A 22,762-nucleotide genomic window follows, 5' to 3' on the forward strand; every position below is an offset into this window, starting at 1 on the left:
CTATACATGGCCTCATACCGGCGGGAGGTAGCTTGTGGTTGAGCCGGTTGATCCCAGGGCTGGACCATAGCCTGGCGAAGTGTAGTTATTAGTGGCAGGGCTATGGATGTGGACTGCTCTCCCCGAACGACATCGTAAAACCAATCCGTGGAAGGACCTGGCTGCTGATGAGCTTCGATCTCAAGGGACCGAATGAAATGGGACATCAGCTCCGTAAAAGAGACATGGGGTTCGTCAGATGAAGTGGGCCCTTGGTATGCAACTGCCACATCGGGGGATGTCGAGTCGACCTCCAACTCACTGGAGTCTTCATCGTAGTGGCGGCGGTCAATTGAGGAAGAGGTTTCAGGAGAAGTTGGATGCCTACTCTCCACACGCCTCGAGGTGGATGGTATGTCCCTCTGGACCGATGGTGACCTACGATCCCAAGGAAGGTAATGGTATGGTTGATAACCACCCCAGCTGGGGGGAGCACCATATCCAGGCATCAACCAATCATCATCCTGATGTTCGGACGAATGACTGCGACACCTTGGAGGCAATGGCGAAGCTCCATGAGGCTCAGTTGTGGGCATAGGCGTTGGCGAGTGTTCCCTCGGTGGGGAGTCTCTAATCTCACCATCAGAGATGGACTCCCGAAGCGGCTCCTCCTGTTGTTGAGGGGGCACACTCTCAGGCCGAGTGATTGGCCTGGGGGATCCCGGCGGAGTCACCTGCATAGCGGATTGCAGGGCCGGTCCCGAGGGAGTCGGTACCATGGCAGCCGTCGGTACCGAGAAGCCCAATGAGCCTGAGCCCTGGTGTTTCGGGCGGTCAGGTTTCTTGCTTTTGTGAGTGGGCTTGTCTGCCTTTTCCTTCCTCAGCTTCTTATGGGTGGAAGGTTTATCCAAGCCAGTATGCTTGCGCTTCTCTCGTTTTTTAGCTGGGGAAGAAGGCAGCAATTGAGTCTCCATAGAAGCGGCGCCTTCATTCGAAGGGCGCTGCAGAGGATCAGCAGAAGTTGAAGTGGGGCGCTTCGCAGGAGCGCTCGCGGTGGAGGAGGAACGCTGAGGAGGCGCAGCGGAAGAGGAACCAGGCCGTAAGACCAGTTGGTCAGACTGCATTAACGCCTGGTCCCACAGGAGTTTCCCAAGGCGATTTTCCCTGTTCTTTCTCGCTTGCTTGGTAATCGCCAAGCAATGGCCGCATTTGTCGGTTCTATGCCCCTCGCCCAGGCAGAGGAAGCACAGATCATGTGGATCGGCAGGCGACCTTTTGGATCCACATTCGGTGCATTTGTGGAAAGCCGCTCACTGCGCCATCGTGGAAAAGGAAGAAAGAGAAGGTAGTGTAGAGGGTAAGATAATATTTTTGTTTTTTGTTTTTTTTATAGAAATGAAGGGATTTAAGAAGAACCGGGAAGAGCAACAAACTTGGATCAAGAGAAGAAAAGTTTAGGAGATAAATGCAAAAAATAGACAAGAAGCACAAGATCTAAGCGAGGGACGAACAGGCACAAGGCACAGTGAACGGCGGTCGCAAAGACTGAATAAAATGGTGGACACTCTGCTCTATTTATACCACCGAGGGAGAGGGGAGCAGAGTTTTTCCCGCCAAAAACCGTTAGCTTTCTAATCTTCCAGCCTAGGCACTGTGCAGGCGCAGCACCCATATGTGTGATGCACAGAGGCCACGACGAAGAATTAGCGGTATCGATGGAAACATGTAGAAGAATTTGTTCTCCCATGACACCATGAGTGCATCCCCGATCAAATTCAGGCTGATGCCCACTGGGGATAAGTATGTCCTGCAGATGGAGTTGTCGTGAGTCACAAATAAGTCTATGTCTGGTGTCCCCCAAAGTTGAAACAGGTATAGGCAGACTTGTCGATTTAGCTCCCACTCGTGTGTTGTTGACATGTGTCTGCTGAGGGAGTCAGCTTCCTCGTTGTCAGTGCCTGAGAGATGGACAGCTAGAGGAGTAATCCTGTGGGCAATTCACCAGTTCCACATGTGCAGCGAGAGCAAACAGTACTGACTCCATACCTGTTTGTTTATATAGAACATGGTCACAACATTTTCCAACACAATCTGGACTGTGTGGTCTTAGAGGAAGATTTGGGAGGAACGTAGCACTTTGTAGACCACCAGCAATTCCAGGTAGTTGATATGCCTGGTGGTCTCGTGTCCATGCCAAGCGCCTTGGGCCTGAAGAGACATGCAGTGGGCACTCCAACCGGTCAGGGAAGCGTCAGTATAGAGGGTCATGGTCAGTTCCAGTGCATGGAATGGAACTCTGTGGGAGAGATTGGTATCAACAGTCCACCAGTACAAGGTCTGGAGGACTGAGTGCGGAGGTTGTAGTATCTGATTGGCTGATCACTTTCCGGGTGGAAAATGTGATTGAACCAGGGCTGCAAAGGTCTCATCCGCAGTCTTGCATTCAGCACCACTGAAACCATGGATGCCATATGACCAAGCACCTGTTGAATCCAATGCTCAGAGACAGTCTGCTGGGCAGTGATCTGTCGAATAGAGTTATCAGTCTTTCTTGTTGGTCCCAAGGAAGGAAGGCTCATGTGTGTAGAGTCCAGGAGTGCTCCGAGGAAATTGATGACCTGGAAGGGAACGAGGCATGATTTCCCGGTGTTAATACGCAGTCCAGTTGGTCAAGCAAAGAACAGGTGATATCAATTGAGGTCAAAATGTCATTCCTCTAAACATATATGGTAGGGGGACCCAGTACCTCAACAGTTGTGGTGCAGGAGCCTGTGGTGGTAAGAGGGAGGAGAGGCATTGGGATGCCCTTGGAGATTCCTCCAGAGATGTTGGCATTGGAATTGGAGATCTTGCAGGTGGGTTGGTCTGGTCACAATTGAGGGGGAGATTCTCGGATCTTGCCATCAGACTCTCTGGCCAAGGGATCAGAATGCTTGGGACTGGAAAGTGCTGAGAGAGTAATCTGCGGTGGTGACGCTGGTGGAGTCACTTGCATGATGGATTGGCAAACTGGAGGTTTGGCCAGAGTCAAGATCGGGACCAAGATCGGGACCGAGACTGAAGCAGCAGTCGGGTCACGGCAGGGCACCTTGTCATGTTTTTTGTGCCTGCGCTTGGCTTTGTTGGGCTTGTCCTTCTTAGGATGCTTCGATTTCAATGATTCATCGGACCCGACCTGTTTCCTCTTCTCCTTCTGTTTACAGGGAGGAGAATGTGAGGAGCACTTTCCATCCTTGCCGGTCAGGTCCCCTTCAGATGAACAAGGAGGAGTGGCTGAAGAGCTGGCCTCAGCTGATACCTGCTTCATCGCAACCATTGCTTGGTCCCACAGCATTTTATGCTGCCTGTTCTCACATATTTTGCAAGCCTGCCTGGTGAAAGACTGCATTTGTTGGTTCTGTGTCCTTCTCCAAGACAGAGAAGATACAGAACATAAGGATCTGTGGGGGACATTTTGGCTCCACAGAAGGCTGTCTGCTGTGCCATTAAGAAGAAAGAGAAATAGAAACAGTGAATGGAGATGGTTTTATGGGAAAAAATGACAATAGATGATTTTTTCTATTTATTTTTATTTTTATTTTGGAAGGGGAAAGGGAAGAGGGGGTGAAACAAGAAGTAAGGGTAGGGGTTTGGTAAGGAACGAACTGGGTTTGGGAGTGAAAGTTGTAAAGTTTAAAAGAGACAAGTTCAAAATTTATAGATTACATGGAGAACTACAAGTAGACAAGCAAAGAGAAAAGCTCAAGGCATGGTGAACAGTGGTCACAAGCAGACTGGGGAAAGGGTGGGCACTCCGACCATTTATAGTACGGGGGGAGGGTGTGGAGTTCCTGCCAAAAACTGCTAATGCTAGTAAATCTTCCCGGCAACAGGCACTGCGCAGGCACAGCACCCATAATGTGTGATGCACGGAGACCACGATGAAGAATTGTACTGTATGTATGAGTGTGCATGACACTTGAATAATCTAGCTTTATTCCTAACATAAATTAATCTTAAAAAGTCATATGCATTCAGCATGAGGAATGTTTATGTGTATGTTAAGGGAAGAAGTGTGCACCTGCCTTTTCTTCAGGTGTCATAGTGATTCACAATCATGATGATACTGGCTGACATGTTATTGGAAAAGTGGTATCCAAAATTTCAGAATGCATCACTTCCAAGCTCAGAATCCCAGTCCATATATGACTTGGTTTGCTCTGTGCCTTGTGCCCCAAATTCTGGCTATCAGACCTACCTGGATTACTTGAAAAACATGTAGCATCTTCCACTTGGAGAGAGATACCTACAGAATGCCCCATCTTAAGTGTCTTCTAGTGACATATTATACTGAACTATGAGTATTCCAAAGTTCATTTCTCACCATTGTGGAAATGCTATAAAATCAAGTGTGCGTGTGTGTGTGTGCATGCACGAGAGAGAGAGAGAGAGAGATTACAATAATAAATTATACTGTTAATTTATATTATTTTATTTTATTATTTTAATGAAGTTTATTTATGTCTGTGAGCCGCCCTGAGGCTTCGGCGAATGGGGCAGCATAGAAGTTTACTAAAGAAATGAAATGAAATGAAATGAAATGAAATGAAATGAAATGTAATGTAACTGGACTATGTGTAGCAACTATTAGCTTTTTGCACCATGTGGAGGTGCCTAAGAATAAGCAACTAACTGAGCTGTTTCAAACTGGTGATAATTGCTAGTTGCAGTCAGTGCCAATCTAACAACTAAATTCTACATTATTCAAGGTTTCCAAGTTGCCTTTCAGGCAGTATCATGAACAATGTACAGTACTAGTTCATTTTGGAAGTCACTGTAGAAGATGGAGAGGGGATGAGTTAGTTGGTAGCAGCCAGCAATGAAAATATTGGGCTATATTCTTTACAAAAGGGTATATTGTTATAATTAAAAGAGAGATTTGAAGACAGAAAGATTACTCTTTCAGGTATATGATTTAGGGCATACACATATGCTCAGACATAGTACTAGAATGAAAACAAAGCAATCAAATCTGTTTTTGCTTACCATTACCCTGTCTCTTGATTTAAAGCCAGACACTGGATCATCAAAATCTCGAACAGCTATTAAAATGAAGGAAATGAACAGGAAAAAAAATGAAAAAGAATAATTATACAAGTGCATAATGTAACAAATTCAGTGACTATAATAGCTCTTATCATTATTAAAGCCATGCATTTAGGATCACACCAATAATAGCAACAGCTACTTTACTGAAAAATTACTCTAGTAATAGTCTTAAGGGAAATAAGGTAGAAAATTGTAGAAGAAATTATCATTAGATAATTTTAGTAACTGTTTATTTACCAAATTGCACAAAAAATACAGAGGATTCAAGTATATATTTATCCATTACATGTGCATACAATGTCATTTAAACAAATTTTACTTTGCATTCTTGAGGCTGTAGCTAGCAAGCAACAGAAAAGCACGTAAAAGAAGCTTTTTTGAAGAGACAATTGACCCTACATAACTGCTATTTGGCCAAGTGAGTGAAAATGTACAGGTACTCATAAACTTTCAAGAACAACCTCTTTTTTAAATAAAACAAATCTGCAAGTAATTGCATAATACCCTCAGTCAGAAATTTCTATTTTACCTCTTCTCTTTAAAAAAAGTTGTTCAAGATTCAACCAAAAGTTTCTACATATTTCAGAAGTTTGTATTCGTCATTGTGAGTTTTGTTTAACTGGCTCTGCCATTTAACAGTTCCTTTTTGTTACTTTCCTGTTCAGTGTGTAAAATTCAGCATTATAATAGGAACTAAGAACACTGGTGGAAGACCACATAACAGAATCTGGACAACAATCACAGCTTTGCCCAGACCACTGGGGAAATGACACAGAGCTGTGAGGGAAGTGAGTAAAGAAACAAGTAATGTGTTTTTTCAAAAGCTGAACAAGCACCATAGTGGTTCAGATCGTGGCTATGTTCATATGACACAACTGGAGATGACTAGACAGTGGCTGACTATATGACCACAGAAATCTATTGCATTTCCACAGGTCAATGAATCTTACCTTTATGTATTACACAGACCTGCACTAAACACAGAGTAAGCCTCCAACTAAAGAGAACCATATTAGAAAGACAGTCAATATAAGCTACACTTGGTTTTAAGTCAACCCTACCTGGACAGCCATCTGAGAGGGATGGTTTAACTTGGAGTCCTGCACTGAACACAGGCTTGGACCTGATGCCCCTCTAACCCCTTCAAACTCTATTATTCTATGATTCTATGAACTTACTTTCAGAATTTCTCCTCATTTTTTTTAATTTCTTTTTTTGCTCCCTTAGCAATGCCTGTTGCTGAATGTCCAAGGTATCATTATTGGTAGGAGGATCAGGATACATGCATCTTGTTTCTACTCGTGTATCTGAATCTATTACATAAAAAAACACTGAGAAATCGCACATATTTTTCTTCAGGATGTTATAAAACATATATAAATAATACTAGTCAGAATCTGCATTGGCTTCCTTTCACTCAATCCTCAATGAGACAATGTAGTCTTTTGGATTGGAAAATTTTATCACACAATGGAATACACACCAGCTTCTTTGACTTTTTTTGTCTATTGTCTATTTGAGGAAATATGATGGATTTACAAAGGGTTCTTTTTAAACTGAAGTAAGTCATAATTTGAACCAAACTTCCACCTACATATTAAAAAAAACCCAGAAAATTAATTTTAAGTAATGGATACCAGTTGTGGGCTTTATTACTGAATTTTGGGACTATCATTTTCAACTTGTATATATTCATATTTGTTATAATTGTATAGGGAGGTTATGTTTAATCTCGTACTTGAACATATTTTATATTTTGTACTTTCAGTGTGTTCAGCCACTTTCTGCAAAGTTTAATTTTTCTATTAAGCATTAAATGCACAAGACATGTAATGCGTTGCAATCAACCTTTGATAAAAGTTCAGTAAGGACTATGTTCAGTGGAAACAGAATGCCCTCAGGCCCTTGATAAGCAGCAGCTGGAAGCGGGGGGGGGGGGGGGGGATAAGGACAAGCGCTTTCCTCCAGAAGCTGCTTCAGCAACACAGGTCTCTTGATTGCTGTGTGTCTTGCATGTCCTGTGTTTGTCCTGCTTCCTTGCCTTGCTTACCATGCATTCCTGCTCCTGAATCACACCTTGTTATCCTGCCCCAAGGCACCAGCTTCTTTCTCTGTTGTCTTACTGGTGATCAGCCTTTGGCTTGTTTGTGACCAAGTCCTTGCCTTGCTTCACTATGTACTCCTGGTTCCTGACCCAGCCTGTGTTTCTTGCCTGTGATTCTTACTTCATTATTGGACTATGGACTGTGTTTAGACACTGCGCCTTGCCTCAGTTTCTGGTGCATCTGCCTTGACTTCTGCTGCCCATGACCTGGACCCTGACAAGTACTACAGTGGTTATTTGGCTAAGAATGCAGGGCCAGTACTGCACTATTTTAAAAGTGATCTTTTTAACCTCAGATTTCAAGTTGCAGTGATCTGAACCAATTAGATACTGCCTTTGGGGGGTAACAGCCAAAGAAGGCACAGGGATACTCTCCACAAATGTAGCATCTGACTGGTTCAGTTTGCTAGCACTTGAAATCTAAAGTTAAAATGTCTTCATGTTGTAAAATGGCATGGTGTGGGCCCTGCAGATATAGGCTCATCTGTCTGTTGAAAGCTTGCTTCTGGCAGTGGTGCTGTTGGAAAAGGGGACAGAGAGGAGGAGAAGCCACTATAGCAGCAGTAGTAGTCTGCCCGTAGTGACAACTGCAACAGGGTTAGGGCAAGGCCCTTTTCAGTGTCTGGTCCCACAGCAGTTGCCAGTCCATGATGACCTCTGATATCAGTGCATCTACCTTAACTGTATCTGGAGCAAACCCATAGTTTTCTGTAACTATAGATCATAGCCACAATGAGACACTAATGACAAATATATTGCAAAGTAGTCTAAGCAACCTCCAATAGTTAAAGTCATTCCCTTTAAAGCCGACGAAGTGACTGAAAATTAGGAAGACCATAATAGCAAAAGTGATACTAACCTTTGTATTTAAGTTCATTAAATTCACGGATATTCTGTACATTGACAGGATCAGCAACATCCTTTGATGATGGTCGCCTGACTGGAGCTTGCATGCGAAGTCTAGCCATCTCAAATATATCCATGTTGTATTTCTCTTTCCTCCTGCTAAAAATGTCAACATCATGCTTTCAAAATTACATATTTCATAAATACGTGGTTTCATTTATTAACACAAAGAAATTGAAAGTTGGAGAGTTGTAAACTAAATGAAACCACTTCCCAACTCCATTATGCTCTTGTTGTTGTTAGTTGCGAAGTCATGTCCAACCCATTGCAACCCCATGGACAACATTCCTCCAGGCCTTCCTTTACTTTTGACTATGCATAGATGCATTGCATTGACAGGTGCAGAATTTCCTGTTTCATCACTACCAAATACTGGATTTTTATTGTCACTGGCTGCCATCCTGATGATTCCCCGTTAATGATTACCTTCTGCTTTGGCATTGCCCTTCTTTGGGATCGGAATGTAAACTGACCTTTTCCAATCCTGTGGCAACTGCTGAGTTTTCCAAATTTGCTGGCATATTGAGTGTAGCATTTTTATTGCATCGCCTTTTAGGATTTTGAGTAGCTCAGCTGGAATACTGTCACCTCCACTAGCTTTGTTGTTGCTCAGCCTTCCTAAGGCCCATTTGACTTCACATTCCAGGATGTCTGGCTCGAGGTCAGTGACCACCCCATCGTGGTTATCAGGGACGTTAAGCTCTTTCTTGTATAGTTCTTCTGTGTAATCTTGCCACCTCTTCTTAATCTCTTCTGCCTCTGTTAGATCCCTGCCATTTTGGTCCTTTATCATGCCCATCTTTGCATGAAACGTTCCCTTCATATCTCCAATTTTCTTGAAGAGCTCTCTGGTCCTCCCTATTCTATTGTTTTCTTCTATTTCTTTGCACTGTTCATTTAAGAAGGCATTCTTATCTCTTCTAGCTATTCTCTGGAATTCTGCATTCAATTGTTTGTATCTTTCTCTTTCTCCCTTGCCTTTCGCTTCCCTTCTTTCCTCTGCTATTTGTAAAGCTTCCTCAGACAGCCATTTTGCTTTCTTGCATTGCTTTTTCTTTGAGATGGTTTTAGTTGCTGCCTCTTGTACAATGCTGTGAAACTCTGTCCATAGTTCTTCAGGCACTCTGTCTATCAGATCTAATTCCTTAAATCTATTTGTCACCTCTACTGTATATTCATCAGGGATATGATTTAGGTCATACCTGAGTGGCCTAGTGCTTTTCCCTACTTTCTTCAACTTAAGCCTAAATTTTGCAACCAGAAGCTCATGATCTGAGCCACAGTCAGCTCCTGGTCTATTTTTTACTGACTGTATAGAGCTTCTCCATCTTTGGCTGCAGAGCACATAGTCAATCTGATTTCTGTGTTGACCATCTGGTGATGTCCATGTGTAGAGTCGTCTCTTGGGTTGCTGGAAAAGAGTGTTTGCTATGACCATCGTATTCTCTTGACAAAATTCTATCAGCCTGTGCCCCGCTTCATTTTGTACTCCAAGGCCAAACTTGCCTGTTATTCCGGTTCTCTTTTGGCTTCCTACTTTAGCATTCCAATCCCCCATGATGATAAGGACATCATTTTTGGGTGTTAATTCTAAAAGGTGTTGTAGGCCTTCATAGAACTGGTCAACTTCAGCCTCTTCAGCACCAGTGGTTGAGGCATAGACTTGGACTATTGTGATGTTGAATGGTTTGCCTTGGATTCGAACTGAGATCATTCTGTCATTTTGGAGATTGTATCCCAGTACTGCTTTTCCTACTCTTTTATTGACTATGAAGGCTACTCCATTTCTTCTGAGGGATTCTTGCCCACAGTAGTATATCTCATGGTCATCTGAATTAAATTCACCCATTCCTGTCCATTTTAGTTCACTGATTCCTAAGAGGTCAATGTTCAGTCTTGTCATCTCGTTTGACTACATCCAGCTTGCCTTGAATCATGGATCTTACATTCCAGGTTCCTATGGAGTATAGATCTTTACAGCATCAGACTTTCCTTTCACCACCAGATACATCTGCAACTGAATGTCCTTTCAGCTTTGACCCAGTCGCTTCATTCTTTCTGGCGCTACTAGTACTAGCCCTCCGCTCTTCCCCAGTAGCATATTGGACACCTTCCGACCTGAGGGGCTCATCTTCCGACATCATATCTTTTTGCCTTTTGGTACTGTCCACGGGGTTTTCATGGCAAAGATACTGGAGTGGGTTGCCATTTCCTTCTCCAGTGGATCACGTTTTGTCAGAGCTCTCTGCTATGAACTGTCCATGTTGGGTGGCCCTGCACGGCATAGCTCATAGCTTCATTGAGCTACGCAAGCCCCTTTGCCACAACAAGGCAGTGATCCATGAAGGAGCCAGTATGCTCTATGGAACCACTAAGAAAGAAATGCAGACACGAAATTGAACAAGTTACAAATCAGGGACTGGCAATGAGGTCCATAGTACCACTTTGCTACATTGTACATCAATTTTAAACAATAAATTAAGAGGTTCTCATCTCTTACCCTATCCTTTCCCTGTCAAAAGGCACCATAGGCATGGCTCACACAGCTATGTAGGGCCTATAGGGATGGCAAATCTTGTTACAAATCCCATTTATGCACTTCGGTAAGCTAATATCTTTGGTATCATGAGAAATGTACAAGCAGCAGTAGACCCAAATTCCCTCTTTCCAGTACTTGTATTCCTCCTCACATCAGCATAACCTTTGTAGTCAGGCATTCCCCTGGAGTATTTTTCTTTCCCTGTCTATTCATTTTCCAAGAACTAGAAGGGTGAAAGAGAAAATTATCTTGGCCATAAAGTTTTTCACTTTCCCCCTTAAAGCTTCAAAAGCTGAAGCTGCAGTGTCATTTGTTCCCACATGTATAAGGAAGGAAAACACATCAGTGCACTTTACGAGACTTGGCAATCCTTCAGTTACATCACTCCAGGAAGACAGCATACCTAACAAGTCCACAGGTCTTCACAACAAACGTGTGTTTTCATCTCACGCAGCAGGGAGTCTTGTCAGAACTAACACTCTTCGTGTTCTTGTAGGCCTCGGTATCATTGACACCACTTGGTTGACCTTTGGCCTCTTGCTCTGTGTTACAAAGGATGACTTACAGTTCTTCCACTGCAGCCTGCCCTCCAGTCTCATCCTTGAGTATCTGAAAGTGGTTCCATAGTTCCACTGTTTCCACTGGTGCAGGGTGTCTTCTAGTTCTTCTGCCGTCACCCATTTCCAGGAAGATTCTTCCTTGTTTTTCCTTGCCTCATGATTCTCCTCTTCCATCTCAGCTTGCTATTGCTCGTCTAGTTCTTGTACTACAGATGGCTGCTGCAGTTCTACCACTCCGTCTAAAAACTCTTATTTTTATTTTTTATTATTTATTAAAACATTTCTATGCCGCCCCTTGCTGTAGCCTCTTCATCTTCTCTAACTCCCTTGAAGGTAGACACTTGCCGCTTTAGTGTACTCACCTTTTCCTCCAACAGTGCTTGCACTTGTTGATGTGTAGGCCATGTTGACCTCCAGCAAGGAAACATTGCACAGACCTTGCAAGTCACCACCACTGGGGACTCTCCTCAGTCCATACTCTCTACTGCCTTTTTGATTCTACCTTGTAGGTTACACTGTAACAATCAGTGCTTTCTCCTATTTTCCCTGAAGGTTAACAACAGAGTCTCACCAGTAACTGAGAGTGTATTACAGGAAAGAAAAGTGTATTACAAGTAAACAAAGAAAAAGAAAAGATGGGGTGGATAGGTGCTGATCATGCTCTCCAGGAGCTTGGCTGCTTGTATAAATAGTCCCTCGTCCACCTGAGGCAACTTCCTCTGATCTGCTCAGCTAGGAGTCAGCAGTCCAAATGTAACTCTTTCTATTAACATCTAATTTTATGGATTTTTAATTCCTCATGAAAATCTTTTAATATTTCTTCAGTTGCGTATTACTTGTCCAAAGAGACTGTGCAGCTTAGCAAATGACTTAGTGCAAGCCAAATTCCTCACCCTTTTGCTGGCATGTCATCATCATCACTATGTACTTTCAACAATTGCTCCTGTAGACGCTGCTCTTCACTACGGAGCTGCTTCCTCATCTCTGACAGCTCATTTATTACATCCTTCCTTTCTTCTGCAATTCAGTACAAAGAGAATTTTATACAGAATAGTAGCATCTGCTTTCCCTTGAGAAATTTCAGAGAAGTAGGCATAATGGGTATTATCCCATAACATACAAATTTCTTACCATATGCACGGAGTTGGTTTCTTCTAGCTGGGACTGGAGGAGATTGAACTCTGGGAAGATCCTAGTAAAACATAAATATATACATTTATACATACATTTAGAGGCAGGGAGGGAAGGGAGGGAGCTTAAAAATAATCATATCAATAAGGGGGGAATAAATGGTAATTCCTTTTGATTTATTTTCCTATATTTGAAAGGCCTAACTATATAAGCTGTTAACAATGTAATTAGCTATCACTTTTTAAAATACCAGGTCTAGGGCAAATAGTGATCAGCATCACAAAGCATGCGGAGGTATGGTTTAATCCTATCCTTTCCCTTGCCAGTAATCCCCACTCACTACCATACCCCCACTACCATACCCCCACAGATAGCATTAGAAACAAAATTCACACTGGCAGCAATAGAAGACTTTTTCGAAAGGGGGGAAGTTTCTTTTACCTGGATTATTACTTGAATTTCCCCTTCCCGTGTTCAGTGCTGCTGATGGCTACTGCATCTCCTGCCCATCCCCACCTCCTGGGATGATAGGTGGTTACTGATCACTTTGTTAGAGTTACATTTAGTTAGCCCAAAAAAACCCCCACAAAACAAGTGCTATGAGCTTAAGTCTTGATTTTTTCAGAACAGTTCATCTTTTGACAGCTGTCAAGAGAAACTGAAAGAGAATAAAGCATTTGGAGCTTCTTCTGGGGAATGCCTGAGGTTACTACCTGCTGCACCTTAGCAGCAAACACTCCTCTCAACATTGCCCTTACCATGATTTCAAATCCCCATACTTGTGTTACTGCTGAGGGTCACAGTTGTGCAAGTGCAATTAAAAAGTTTTTTAAAAAAATAATAAAAGTGCTTTTCACTCAGGTTTGTTTGTTTTTGTTTTGCACACAATTCTATTTTTTCAATAAAGGTTCTAGCAGCCACGGGCAGTTCTTCCCTTTAAGATGCATCCCAGACACTTTAAAGGAATTGTCAGAGTCTACCAAAACTGGGATCATTGCCTCAAGAAAAAAAAAAAAGAAATGGGGGAAAATGCTGTAATGTGCCCAAAATGGCTCATGTTTACAATACAGTTGCGGGGAGACACCAGTGATAGTTACATACCTGGGCACATTGAGGATGGCTAACACTGGTAGTCACCCAGGAGCTACTCAGCAAGAGCTACAGTGGGTTTTGCCATTTTTGCCATGTGGTTCTGTGGCCAATTCCCCATACCCACAATGGGTTCATGCAGCCCAGTTTTAGAAGATACAAAAACACATTGTGGATACAATAAACAGCCCGGGTGGCTTGTTTGCCATGAATAAGCACCGTGGGAAAATCATCTAGGGTTGCATGACACAACAAATTATCAGAAGTGCCATCCACAATGGGTTGTGTTATACAAACTAAGTTAGTAACCTGTACCCCAATCAGGACTGATTTCTCTTAACAACTACTTGAAGACTTTGTAGTCACCATATAGTAGGATCCCTGCAGAACTCAATTGTATGAAAAGGTCTAACATGCAACAGAATGCACAACCTTACACTTTTACTATTAATTTGCTGCAATTTGAAAGAATATTTGCTGTTGAGTCTGTGGCACATTGAACATATTCCTTCAGCTTAGTTCTTCAGAGATAAGCATCTGAATATGCAGTAAGTGAAGGGGCCTTTCTAAAGGCAGAAACCACATGTTGGAGTACTATAGCATTTAAAAAACTTTCTCTAAAACTAAGCAATCTGACATCATACATTGGACCACTAGCTAACAACATAAACAAGAGTAGAAAAGATTCCAACAATGATATCTCAGAATTGCCAGGAATTTAAATATCATGTGATATGTTAATATTCTACTCCCTGTTCCCCAAATAACAGTCCTTTACAGAACACAGCTGGTTTGGGCTTAGGAAGAATAGTATCAAAACACTGTGCAGATTATGAGCAAACATACATGAGTGTAATAAGACATGCGGCTCTCCACCAAAAGTGACTTTTCTTCTTTTACCAATGCTTTGTTCTGAAGAGGTGGAATGAGAGGAGAAGGCTGTCTAGATATCTGGAAAGTAGAGGAAGATATATTACTCATGTTTTAAACAGCCACTCAAACTGTGCTTATACTTTAAGGAAAGGCATTTCAAAAAATATATGACATAATAGTGCTATGCAATTGGGGCCAGGCAAAATTAGCTTCTTAAAGTCCCTTACAGCTCAGTGCCTCTGAATGAAAAAACAGTGGCCCCAGTTCTGTCAACTCTTGAGCTGGTAACCTTTTGTTCTAGTAGGACAAGAGGATGAACAGAGTGAGTGAGTAGCAAGAGGTCAGGCTTACTAACGATGCATCTAAGAAGACTGCTGTCAGAATCTGAAAACCTGACATCTTCCCCTGGTGATGACTGTAAAAATCAGCATATTATTTGCAAGGACTGGAGACTGTGCTATCATGTGGCACAGCTGGGAGCTCCAAAAGGCTCTATAAAAGGCTACACTGCACTACTCAGCTGGCTACAGCAACATGGATTTACGTGACAGTCGCACTGTGTTCCTGATCCTGATGTTAGCCTTGTCTTGGACAATGGCTTCTGCCAGCTCTTGACTCTGCCCTTGTTTCTGGTCTGATCCCACTTTGCCAGGTACCTGTTCCTTACCTATGTCTTTGGTCCTGCTATGTCTTACTGGATATCTGATTCTTGCATTTCTCTGACTTTGCCTTCAACTTTGGTCCTGCCATGCTTTAACTTAATATTTGACTTCACTTGTTCCTAGTTCTGCCTTTGTTTCCAGACCTGCTGGGACTTGCTGGATATCTGACCTCAGTATTTCCTGACTCTCCCTTTGTTTCTGGTCCTGCTATGCCTTGATACTATGACTTGCATAAAAAGTGTATTTATGTTGAGGGTCCAGAACATTACCAGTCTCATAGAACCCTGCTCTTCCTCAGCTGCCTGGGAATTTATTGGAAAGAAAAAAAAATCTTGTCCGGTCTAGACATATATTGCAGTTTACAATATTTTAGTATTTAGCAGTTTTGAATTTTGATAGACAGCAGGGGATTTTCATATCAATGTTCAAAGCAAGTAAAAAAAGAATTCTAGAAATTTGATATTACCTGTGTAAATAAAGATACTTGGTGGTGGTTTAAGAAATTCCTCAAGAAGTGTTAGTCCATAGCTACTTACCTCCCTCACCAACTTTTTTAATTTAGACAGCCTAGGAGATACTTGTGTCTATTTGGAGCTTCAAAGTAGCTACTTAGGAGAACATGGGGATCTAGCCACATCCCCAAGTATGATTTTACCCATTTCTGCTCTTCTTGTGAAAGTTTTACAAACAGGTTTTTGTACTTCCAAAGAGTTGTATGGACACACTGTTTACCTTCTGTCTTACTACTGTGCTTAATATAAATTGGCAATGTCAGAACTTTATTACTCATGGCATACTGTTGTGCATGAAGCTCCGACAGAAACAGTGACTCATGAGAAGACCTTGCACTTGGCACCCAGTGCCCAAGAGTCAACCCCACAACCCAATGCAGGGACAGCTGAATCAGCTACTGCGTCTTCCCCTGAGCCCCAGCCCGTTGAGCAAACGCCTGGACCTTTATCAGAGACAGAGAGTCATGAGAAAGAGGGAGCTGCAAGTTCTACTCAGAAAGAGGCAGAGCAAACTGTCTCCTCCCCCCAAGGCTGATCTCCCTGAGCCAGAAACAGAAGACACAATAGGTGTCGTAGATTTCTCAAAAGCCGAGAACAGATGTCTTTTACGCAGATTTGAACAACTACAAAGTAGACAGCGTAAGAGGGAAGAAAGGTGTGACTTGGGAGAATGATCCCACGTGGGCTCAGAAAGAGAAGCCATTATAGGACTGACATCTGCTTAGCAAGGACCACTATTAGAGAACTTATCTATAGTATTGTAAATCTTGTAGACAATTAACATTAAAGGACTTTAGTTTTATTGCTCTATGGAGAGTGGAATGTTTATATAACGGGTCCTTGACAGTCCCCCCTCGACACATACTAAGATTTGCTACATCTGTGTTAGGAATACTGACAGCATTTCAAAATGTTTATATAAAGTCTAATGAAGAAAATAAGTGCATAGTTGAGTTCTTGTTCACACACGTCTGAAGTGTGACATGAGTACATAGCAACAAACCTTGGGGCTTGCTTTACACACTACAGCTAAATATGTATTAACTGTGCATCTAAGAACTTTGATCAATCTCCTAAGCATGTTTACTTGTATGTAGAACCACTGAAATCCTACCAAAAAAATTTCCCTCCCCCTCACAAAAAAAACCCCTTTCAGCAATAACACGCAGAGCTTGCTTTTCACTGCTTTTGCCTGAATGGTCAAGGGCAGCCTTAGGCTCTCAGTCAGAAAACCCAGAGATAGGATTGTATAAAGCATCTGAGAGAGCTGTGGAAACTATCCAAATGTTCAACCCCCTATAAACTTACAATAAGCAGTGACAGGAACAAGTTCTTTAGGTCTTGGTCTTATATGGCATGGCAAAACAAATGGGCTGAGAAACTAGAACTTGTCAGATCATATACAGTCTGGGCTAAATTTGATCTGTTTACCTTTTAGGATAGACTTTAATCTGACTCTTCAGAATAAACTTCAGACTAGTTATTTATCCGTTAATTATGCCTTTGATTTTTTACATTCCTGGTACCCATTTGAAAATTCCATTAACCATGTTTTTAGAGACTCCAAGTGGTCTCTAAAATATTTGCGATTTCCTGGTAGTACAATTCATCTTGCATTTAAGACAATCAACAGTTTTTCACAAACCTTGACTGGAAGTTACTATTACCTGTTCCTCAAAAAGACAATCTAGAGAACTCCTAGAGCCACTTTTTGGAGATATATATTGGGGGAGGGAAGCCATGCAGATGTTCTTGGGATCCAAACCAACCTAATTCAAAGAATAAGTTTAAAATTACCTTTTCTTCCATGATCATATGTTTTTGAGTTTCATAATCCTGTTTATCCTGCCTTTGTTCTTCTTCTATCCTTTTTCTTTCTGCCTCTTTTCTCCTTTCTTCGGCTAATCGATACAGTTCTTCATTTTTTAATCTTTGCTATAAAAAAATAAGTGTGATGATGCAACATTTAAAAAGTATTTGAAACTTTGATGACAATTCAACACATTTGAGGATATCTATTTCCTCTTTCATGTAAACATCAGGGCAAATGCATGATTGCAACAGTGAAGCTATTCCTTGATTATGCAGAGGCTAGGGAAACCCACCCATGTGTCCGGGGTCTGAACACATACCAGAATCTTCAGAAGAGAAAGAATCCTAAGGAGCAGGGCAGTATGTTTAGAAAGATGTCACAATTAAAATAAAAAAGTATTGCCTCTACAAAAGGGTACACGGAGATGGACATATTACATTCTTTTATCAGTTTGAGAGATGAAAGTGAAGTTGGAATGGTGGACAATAAGCAAATGCAATCAACTTAATCTCTAGATAGCTAGTTACTCTAGACGAAATTTAGAACCTAGTGTAGAATTAAGATAGCTTTTGAAAATTATAACTCTTACATATTTTAGTATTATATTGTTATGCTTAGTCTTCCCTGAAAATGTAATCTCTCATGTATGGGTCACATTGTTCTTTTTAACACAGGAGACTGTCAATTATATCACACCTCCTCCTCTTTCCTTCTCCTCTTTTCCAATTCTTCATCATATTCTCTTTGTATTCTAGCCCTCTGCTCTGCTAACCGTCTTTCTTCCCTTTCTTCTTCAAGTCTTCGTCTTTCACGCTCTTCTTCTTCTCTCTTTCTTTTTTCCTCTATCTAGAAATAAAACACACAAATATTAATCTGTTTAACAGCAATGCAAATGTTTAAGCCTTTTCACTTAATCATGTATCATCAATCTTGTCTTCTGCATCATCACCTCCATTTACTAGAAGACTAGTTGTTTCATTGCATTGATACATGAACACTTTTCCCATCACAAAATACCACAGGATACCAAGAAATGTCTTGATACCACTAATTCATCCAACATGAAGACTTGTGCACCTCATACAGGTTGCCACGTGTTTTAATAGGTTAATGCATGAAGACAAGTAGCCTCTGATTTACTTCTCTTTATTAATCATTCCATTCTGAAAGAAAGAGCCATTATATGTAATGGGATGGACTACAAGTATTAACATTTGCTGAAGAACTAATGGATTTTAAGTTATAAAAAACATTTACAGTTAACAAAACAATCCTATGAGCTCTGGCTAGTCTCCAGGGAGCCATGGGATCCTTTAGATTTTCAGAACCAGGCTCTGAACAAAGTTCAAACCTTGGAGCTGGAGATCTGCGTTCAGCCCCCCACCCCATGACTGACTCTTTCTGAGATCTTAACAGTAATCACAATGAAGGATAAAGAGGGCATTTGGACATCCAGGAGGGTGGGAGACCAGATCCACCAGGACTTCAGCCTCCGTCCCTTCCTGCCTGAAGGGCCATGGCTAGACGACCAACAGGTTATCTAGCTGACTAGCAGGATGGGAGCCTCTGTATTCCTTTCATCTTTCATAGGATGCCCATCAACCAAGCTCAGAAGCTTAAGGACATTTCCACTGGACTGCGCCCTTAGCATGATTTCCCCAGCAGCTCAAACTTCATATTGTCCATCTTTGTAAAACTAACCAGCAAATGAGATTGTGATGCAACAAAGATACACAAACATATTTTTTCAGATACAGAACATTTTATGTTGCTTCTTGTGTACGCATGGAGTTGTCTGGTTGCATACAAATATTGAAAAATAGGTTAGCTATTAGCTTAGAGACTACTAGATGAAAACGCATTTTCATATTTCTAATCATTTAATATGAACAGCATTGCTTCATAAAAGCTTTAAAAGCTATATTTATTACCAAGGTTTTCTTAGATCAGAAAGCTCTTTTACATAATTTAATGATGTTACACATACTTACCTGAAAACGAAGGAAGTTCTTGTATGATTCTTGTCGCCTAAGCTGTTCTGGTGTTGGGGCCTCACCAAAAACATTACCACGAGCATATGGGGATGTTTGTGCATATGTAAAACCTAGTAGATTTTTTAAAAAACAAAAATGTTTACAAACATTGGTAAATTTGTCCTTTCACAAGATTTCAAATTGGAGCTTAATTACTCATTGTGAATTGTTTTTGCAGTTATGTGAAGCACCTTTTAAAACCATTATAGCCTGAAAGCAAGAAAACATAAAAGCTAAAACATAGTAAGTATGCAAACACAAAATGCTTTGCTTCTTCTCACATTCAAGACTCCTGCATCTTCCTTTCTCCCTACGCATGTGCAGAGCACACACATGGAACAGGTCCCTTTGGGAATGAGAAATCAAGGAGCAATTAATATATATCCCATGAAGCCATAACTATTTGCACTGGTAGGGGTGGGGTGAGAGAAAAGGGCTGGAGATAAGAAAATATCAGTGTACACATGCAGACAGGAGGACAAGGGGAAAACAGTCTTTTAGTCTCTGAGAATTCTCTGCATTGACATGCTTAGACCTATGGTAGTTTGGATTGTGGCAAAGGTGTTTTGAGCTTCAATGAAGGCTTGCCATGCATCTGAGTATACTGAACACTTAAAAATCAATATAGCAAAGCTCTCCTAGAAAGAAATGCATCTGACAACAATGAATCCACATTTCATTTCAGAGTTTGATTTTAAATCCCCTCTTACTTGTACTTTAAAAATATATTTGAAAATTAAGAAGTAAATTTGCAGTGAAGATAAATTTATAGTGAAAATGTTAACATCAATAGAAAAATCTAAAGAAAGGTCAAACTCCAGCAATTCTAAATAATTAGCTTTCAAAATAATAAGTCCTTAAAGCCAGCAAATCTAATAGCTGGATAACAAAATGTATTTGTTCAAACTATGTATCTACAAGTTTGCTTAGCTGGAGATTCTTTCCTAAAAACAAAAACATACTTTACTGTATCAAATTTCATGTCGCTGTTTCCTGAGTTTGATAAGTATTCAAGAATTATGTTTGGTAAATGTGAATCCCATAGTTTTAACATGATTCAATATAAAAATAAAATAGCCAGAGAAATCTACAGAATTTGCATCAACATATCTGCCCACTATCAACTTTGCACTAATTCTCTTTCTGTACTTTTTCTGACACTACAATATCCTTTTCAGGAGCAGTGGCCAGAAATGTACCCAATTTCTAAGTGCAGTTGCACCATAGAGGAAATAAGATATTGGCAGTTCTATTTTCAATCCCTTTCCTAATTATGCCTGGAGTTTCCTTTTTTCACAGCAGCTGTGCACTGGGTCAACATTTTCATGGAGCTGTTAACCACAACTTCAAGATCCTTTTCTTGTTCCTTTCTCTGGATAAAGGATATGCTATATTAAGGACAGTAAGTGATTCACAGTGGATAACAGGAAGCCATAAATGCTACAAAAATATTTATTAGTGCAACTACACCATGTCTAGTGCTAGACATGTACTGGAGGATCAAAAGACGTGTCTAGAGGATCAAAAGAAAAAAATATAGGACTGCCTTCAGTAGAAAGTACAGCATAAGAAGATCATACAGTAATTTTGACTGGTGACACAACACACATTTACAACTGAAAGTATGTTACTATTTCAACCTGCTATTTTATTTGTAGATTCATCTGTATTTTCAAGTTTCGGGGAGGCCAAACTTAGGTCAACAGATATTATAGCCCTTTTATCTTCGTGTGCTTGTGCATCTGGATTATGATATGCATCTTCATTTTGCTTGTGCATCATTTTCAAGTCAGCTGAAGAAAAGGGGGAAACAGCCACTTATGATACTTTATTCCAAGAAGTATGTTTATGATGAGAGTTTCAGATTAAGAAATGTTTCTTCTGTTCAATATCTAATTGGACACATAAATCTAATACAGAGTTACATGTTTTGCAGAGTGTATGCTTTATCTAAAAGCCTACAATTGTCTTTTAATTCCTTTTTTACTTTTTTAAATACATTCAAAATAAGATATTAACATTGGGTTTTAGGCATTAAGTGGATTGCCTTATCAACTCTCAGTACTCTGTTCTGCTTGCACTGCTACAAACTATCATTTGCTTAGTTATCAGTATTAAAAAGTTACCACCAGATTTATCATGTCTATATATTTTGTTTATTTATGTGTAAACTCTATATTCAGTCGGCTATATCTAGAATGTGCCTCCCATGAACTAAAGGGCTCCTTCTGTCCATGGAAGGATTTTGCTCTTGTGCAGCACTTCTACTAATGGTATTGCCTGTCTCCAAAAAATGGAAGGAAAACAGGAAATATAGTTTTTTATACACCTTCTGACATGTTTAACAAACTACATGTGTGGGGAAGGAAGATTTATAGGTGATATTTATTTATTCATTTTATTAGAGCTACTTTGTAAGAAAAGAGAAGGTGCATTTTAGGTTGTTTCTTAGACAGAAAAAGCTATTTTGCTGAACAATTCAAAAAAATCATTGCCCCCGCCCCCATAAAACTTCTTTGAAGAGAGGTGAAAATTTGTTGCATTTAATAATTAATTTAAAAAATATATTCCACAAAATATAAATTTTAATAGGAGAGACTTTAAGATTTCATGAAAAATTTGTAATGTTCAGTTGTGACATTAGTGAAAATATGTAACAAGAGGCACAGAAATATTTCTTTGTACACCTGTTCTTATCATTACAGAATACTCTCTCACATTTTATTACTGCAATCGTTCCCTCTTGTTCCTGTCACCATCTTTTGCTGAATTTTGTCAGTTGTTTCATTTAATACTTTTTCTTACAGAAGTGAAAGTACTAGTTTGATTGCCTTAAATGACCAGAAAAAAATCTTCCATGCTATAAATTCGCTGTAGTATATCCATTTAACTCAGGGGGAGGGGGGAGGGAGTGGCTGGTTGGATCTGAGCATATATAAACAATAATAAAGATAGATAAGAGGAAGATTCCCCCAACTTTCAAACGTACTTATGAGATTTCCATTTTTATCTCTGAGAGGAGCACCTCCACCTCCTTTTCCCCAAGGATTATATTTTCTCATTTCAGCTTCTAACTTGGCTTCATACCGTTCCTTTTCCTCCTTTTCTTGCCTGCGACGTTCTTCTCTTTCCCTTATCTGTGAATAAACAAATCAGATACATGTATTATTAAAACAAGTATATTTTAAATTGGGGAAAGTTGTTTTAAGTAACTACTAAGTTTGAAGTAGGTTCAAGCACTAATTCATCATACCTTAATTCCTGTAACAGATACAGTAATTCAATTTGAAAAAACTATCTCATATTTTCTGTATTTCCGGGGGTGTATATGAGAGAGAGGATCAATAGCAATTGTATATGACCTTGCCCTAAATGAATTATTTCATGTGCAGGTTACTTGCCCCCATGGATTGGATCTAACACACTGTTTTAAACACAGCATGCATATTTTTTCAAATTTCATTTTTGATATT

The 22,762-nt window shown here is 40.6% G+C and overlaps 1 protein-coding gene across 5 annotated transcripts in view; it reads right to left on the reverse strand.

The window, feature by feature from the left end:
* The window catches only part of CSPP1 (centrosome and spindle pole associated protein 1), an 83,778-nt gene that overhangs the window by 26,445 nt on the left and 34,571 nt on the right, over window positions 1-22,762 (reverse strand). For 3 of the 5 annotated variants that reach the window (XR_006414080.1, XM_044424069.1, XM_044424067.1), the window contains 11 exons: window positions 22,279-22,426; window positions 20,930-21,082; window positions 19,248-19,360; window positions 17,953-18,102; window positions 17,241-17,378; window positions 14,243-14,347; window positions 12,308-12,368; window positions 12,070-12,193; window positions 8,031-8,176; window positions 6,246-6,380; window positions 5,005-5,060 (listed from right to left, as the gene is read on the reverse strand). Coding sequence is in view for 4 of the 5 variants with exons in the window: in XM_044424069.1 (XP_044280004.1) it covers window positions 5,005-5,060; window positions 6,246-6,380; window positions 8,031-8,176; window positions 12,070-12,193; window positions 12,308-12,368; window positions 14,243-14,347; window positions 17,241-17,378; window positions 17,953-18,102; window positions 19,248-19,360; window positions 20,930-21,082; window positions 22,279-22,426 (1,329 nt within the window). In the remaining variant the exon portion in view is untranslated. The remainder of the gene's footprint in view (window positions 1-5,004; window positions 5,061-6,245; window positions 6,381-8,030; window positions 8,177-12,069; window positions 12,194-12,307; window positions 12,369-14,242; window positions 14,348-17,240; window positions 17,379-17,952; window positions 18,103-19,247; window positions 19,361-20,929; window positions 21,083-22,278; window positions 22,427-22,762) is intronic. The other 2 variants (XM_044424068.1, XM_044424070.1) reach the window with 2 other exon arrangements.

Source organism: Varanus komodoensis, unplaced genomic scaffold, assembly GCF_004798865.1.
Source record: "Varanus komodoensis strain SLA01 unplaced genomic scaffold, ASM479886v1 scaffold14_1, whole genome shotgun sequence".
In the NCBI taxonomy this organism is placed as follows: Eukaryota; Metazoa; Chordata; class Lepidosauria; order Squamata; family Varanidae; genus Varanus; species Varanus komodoensis.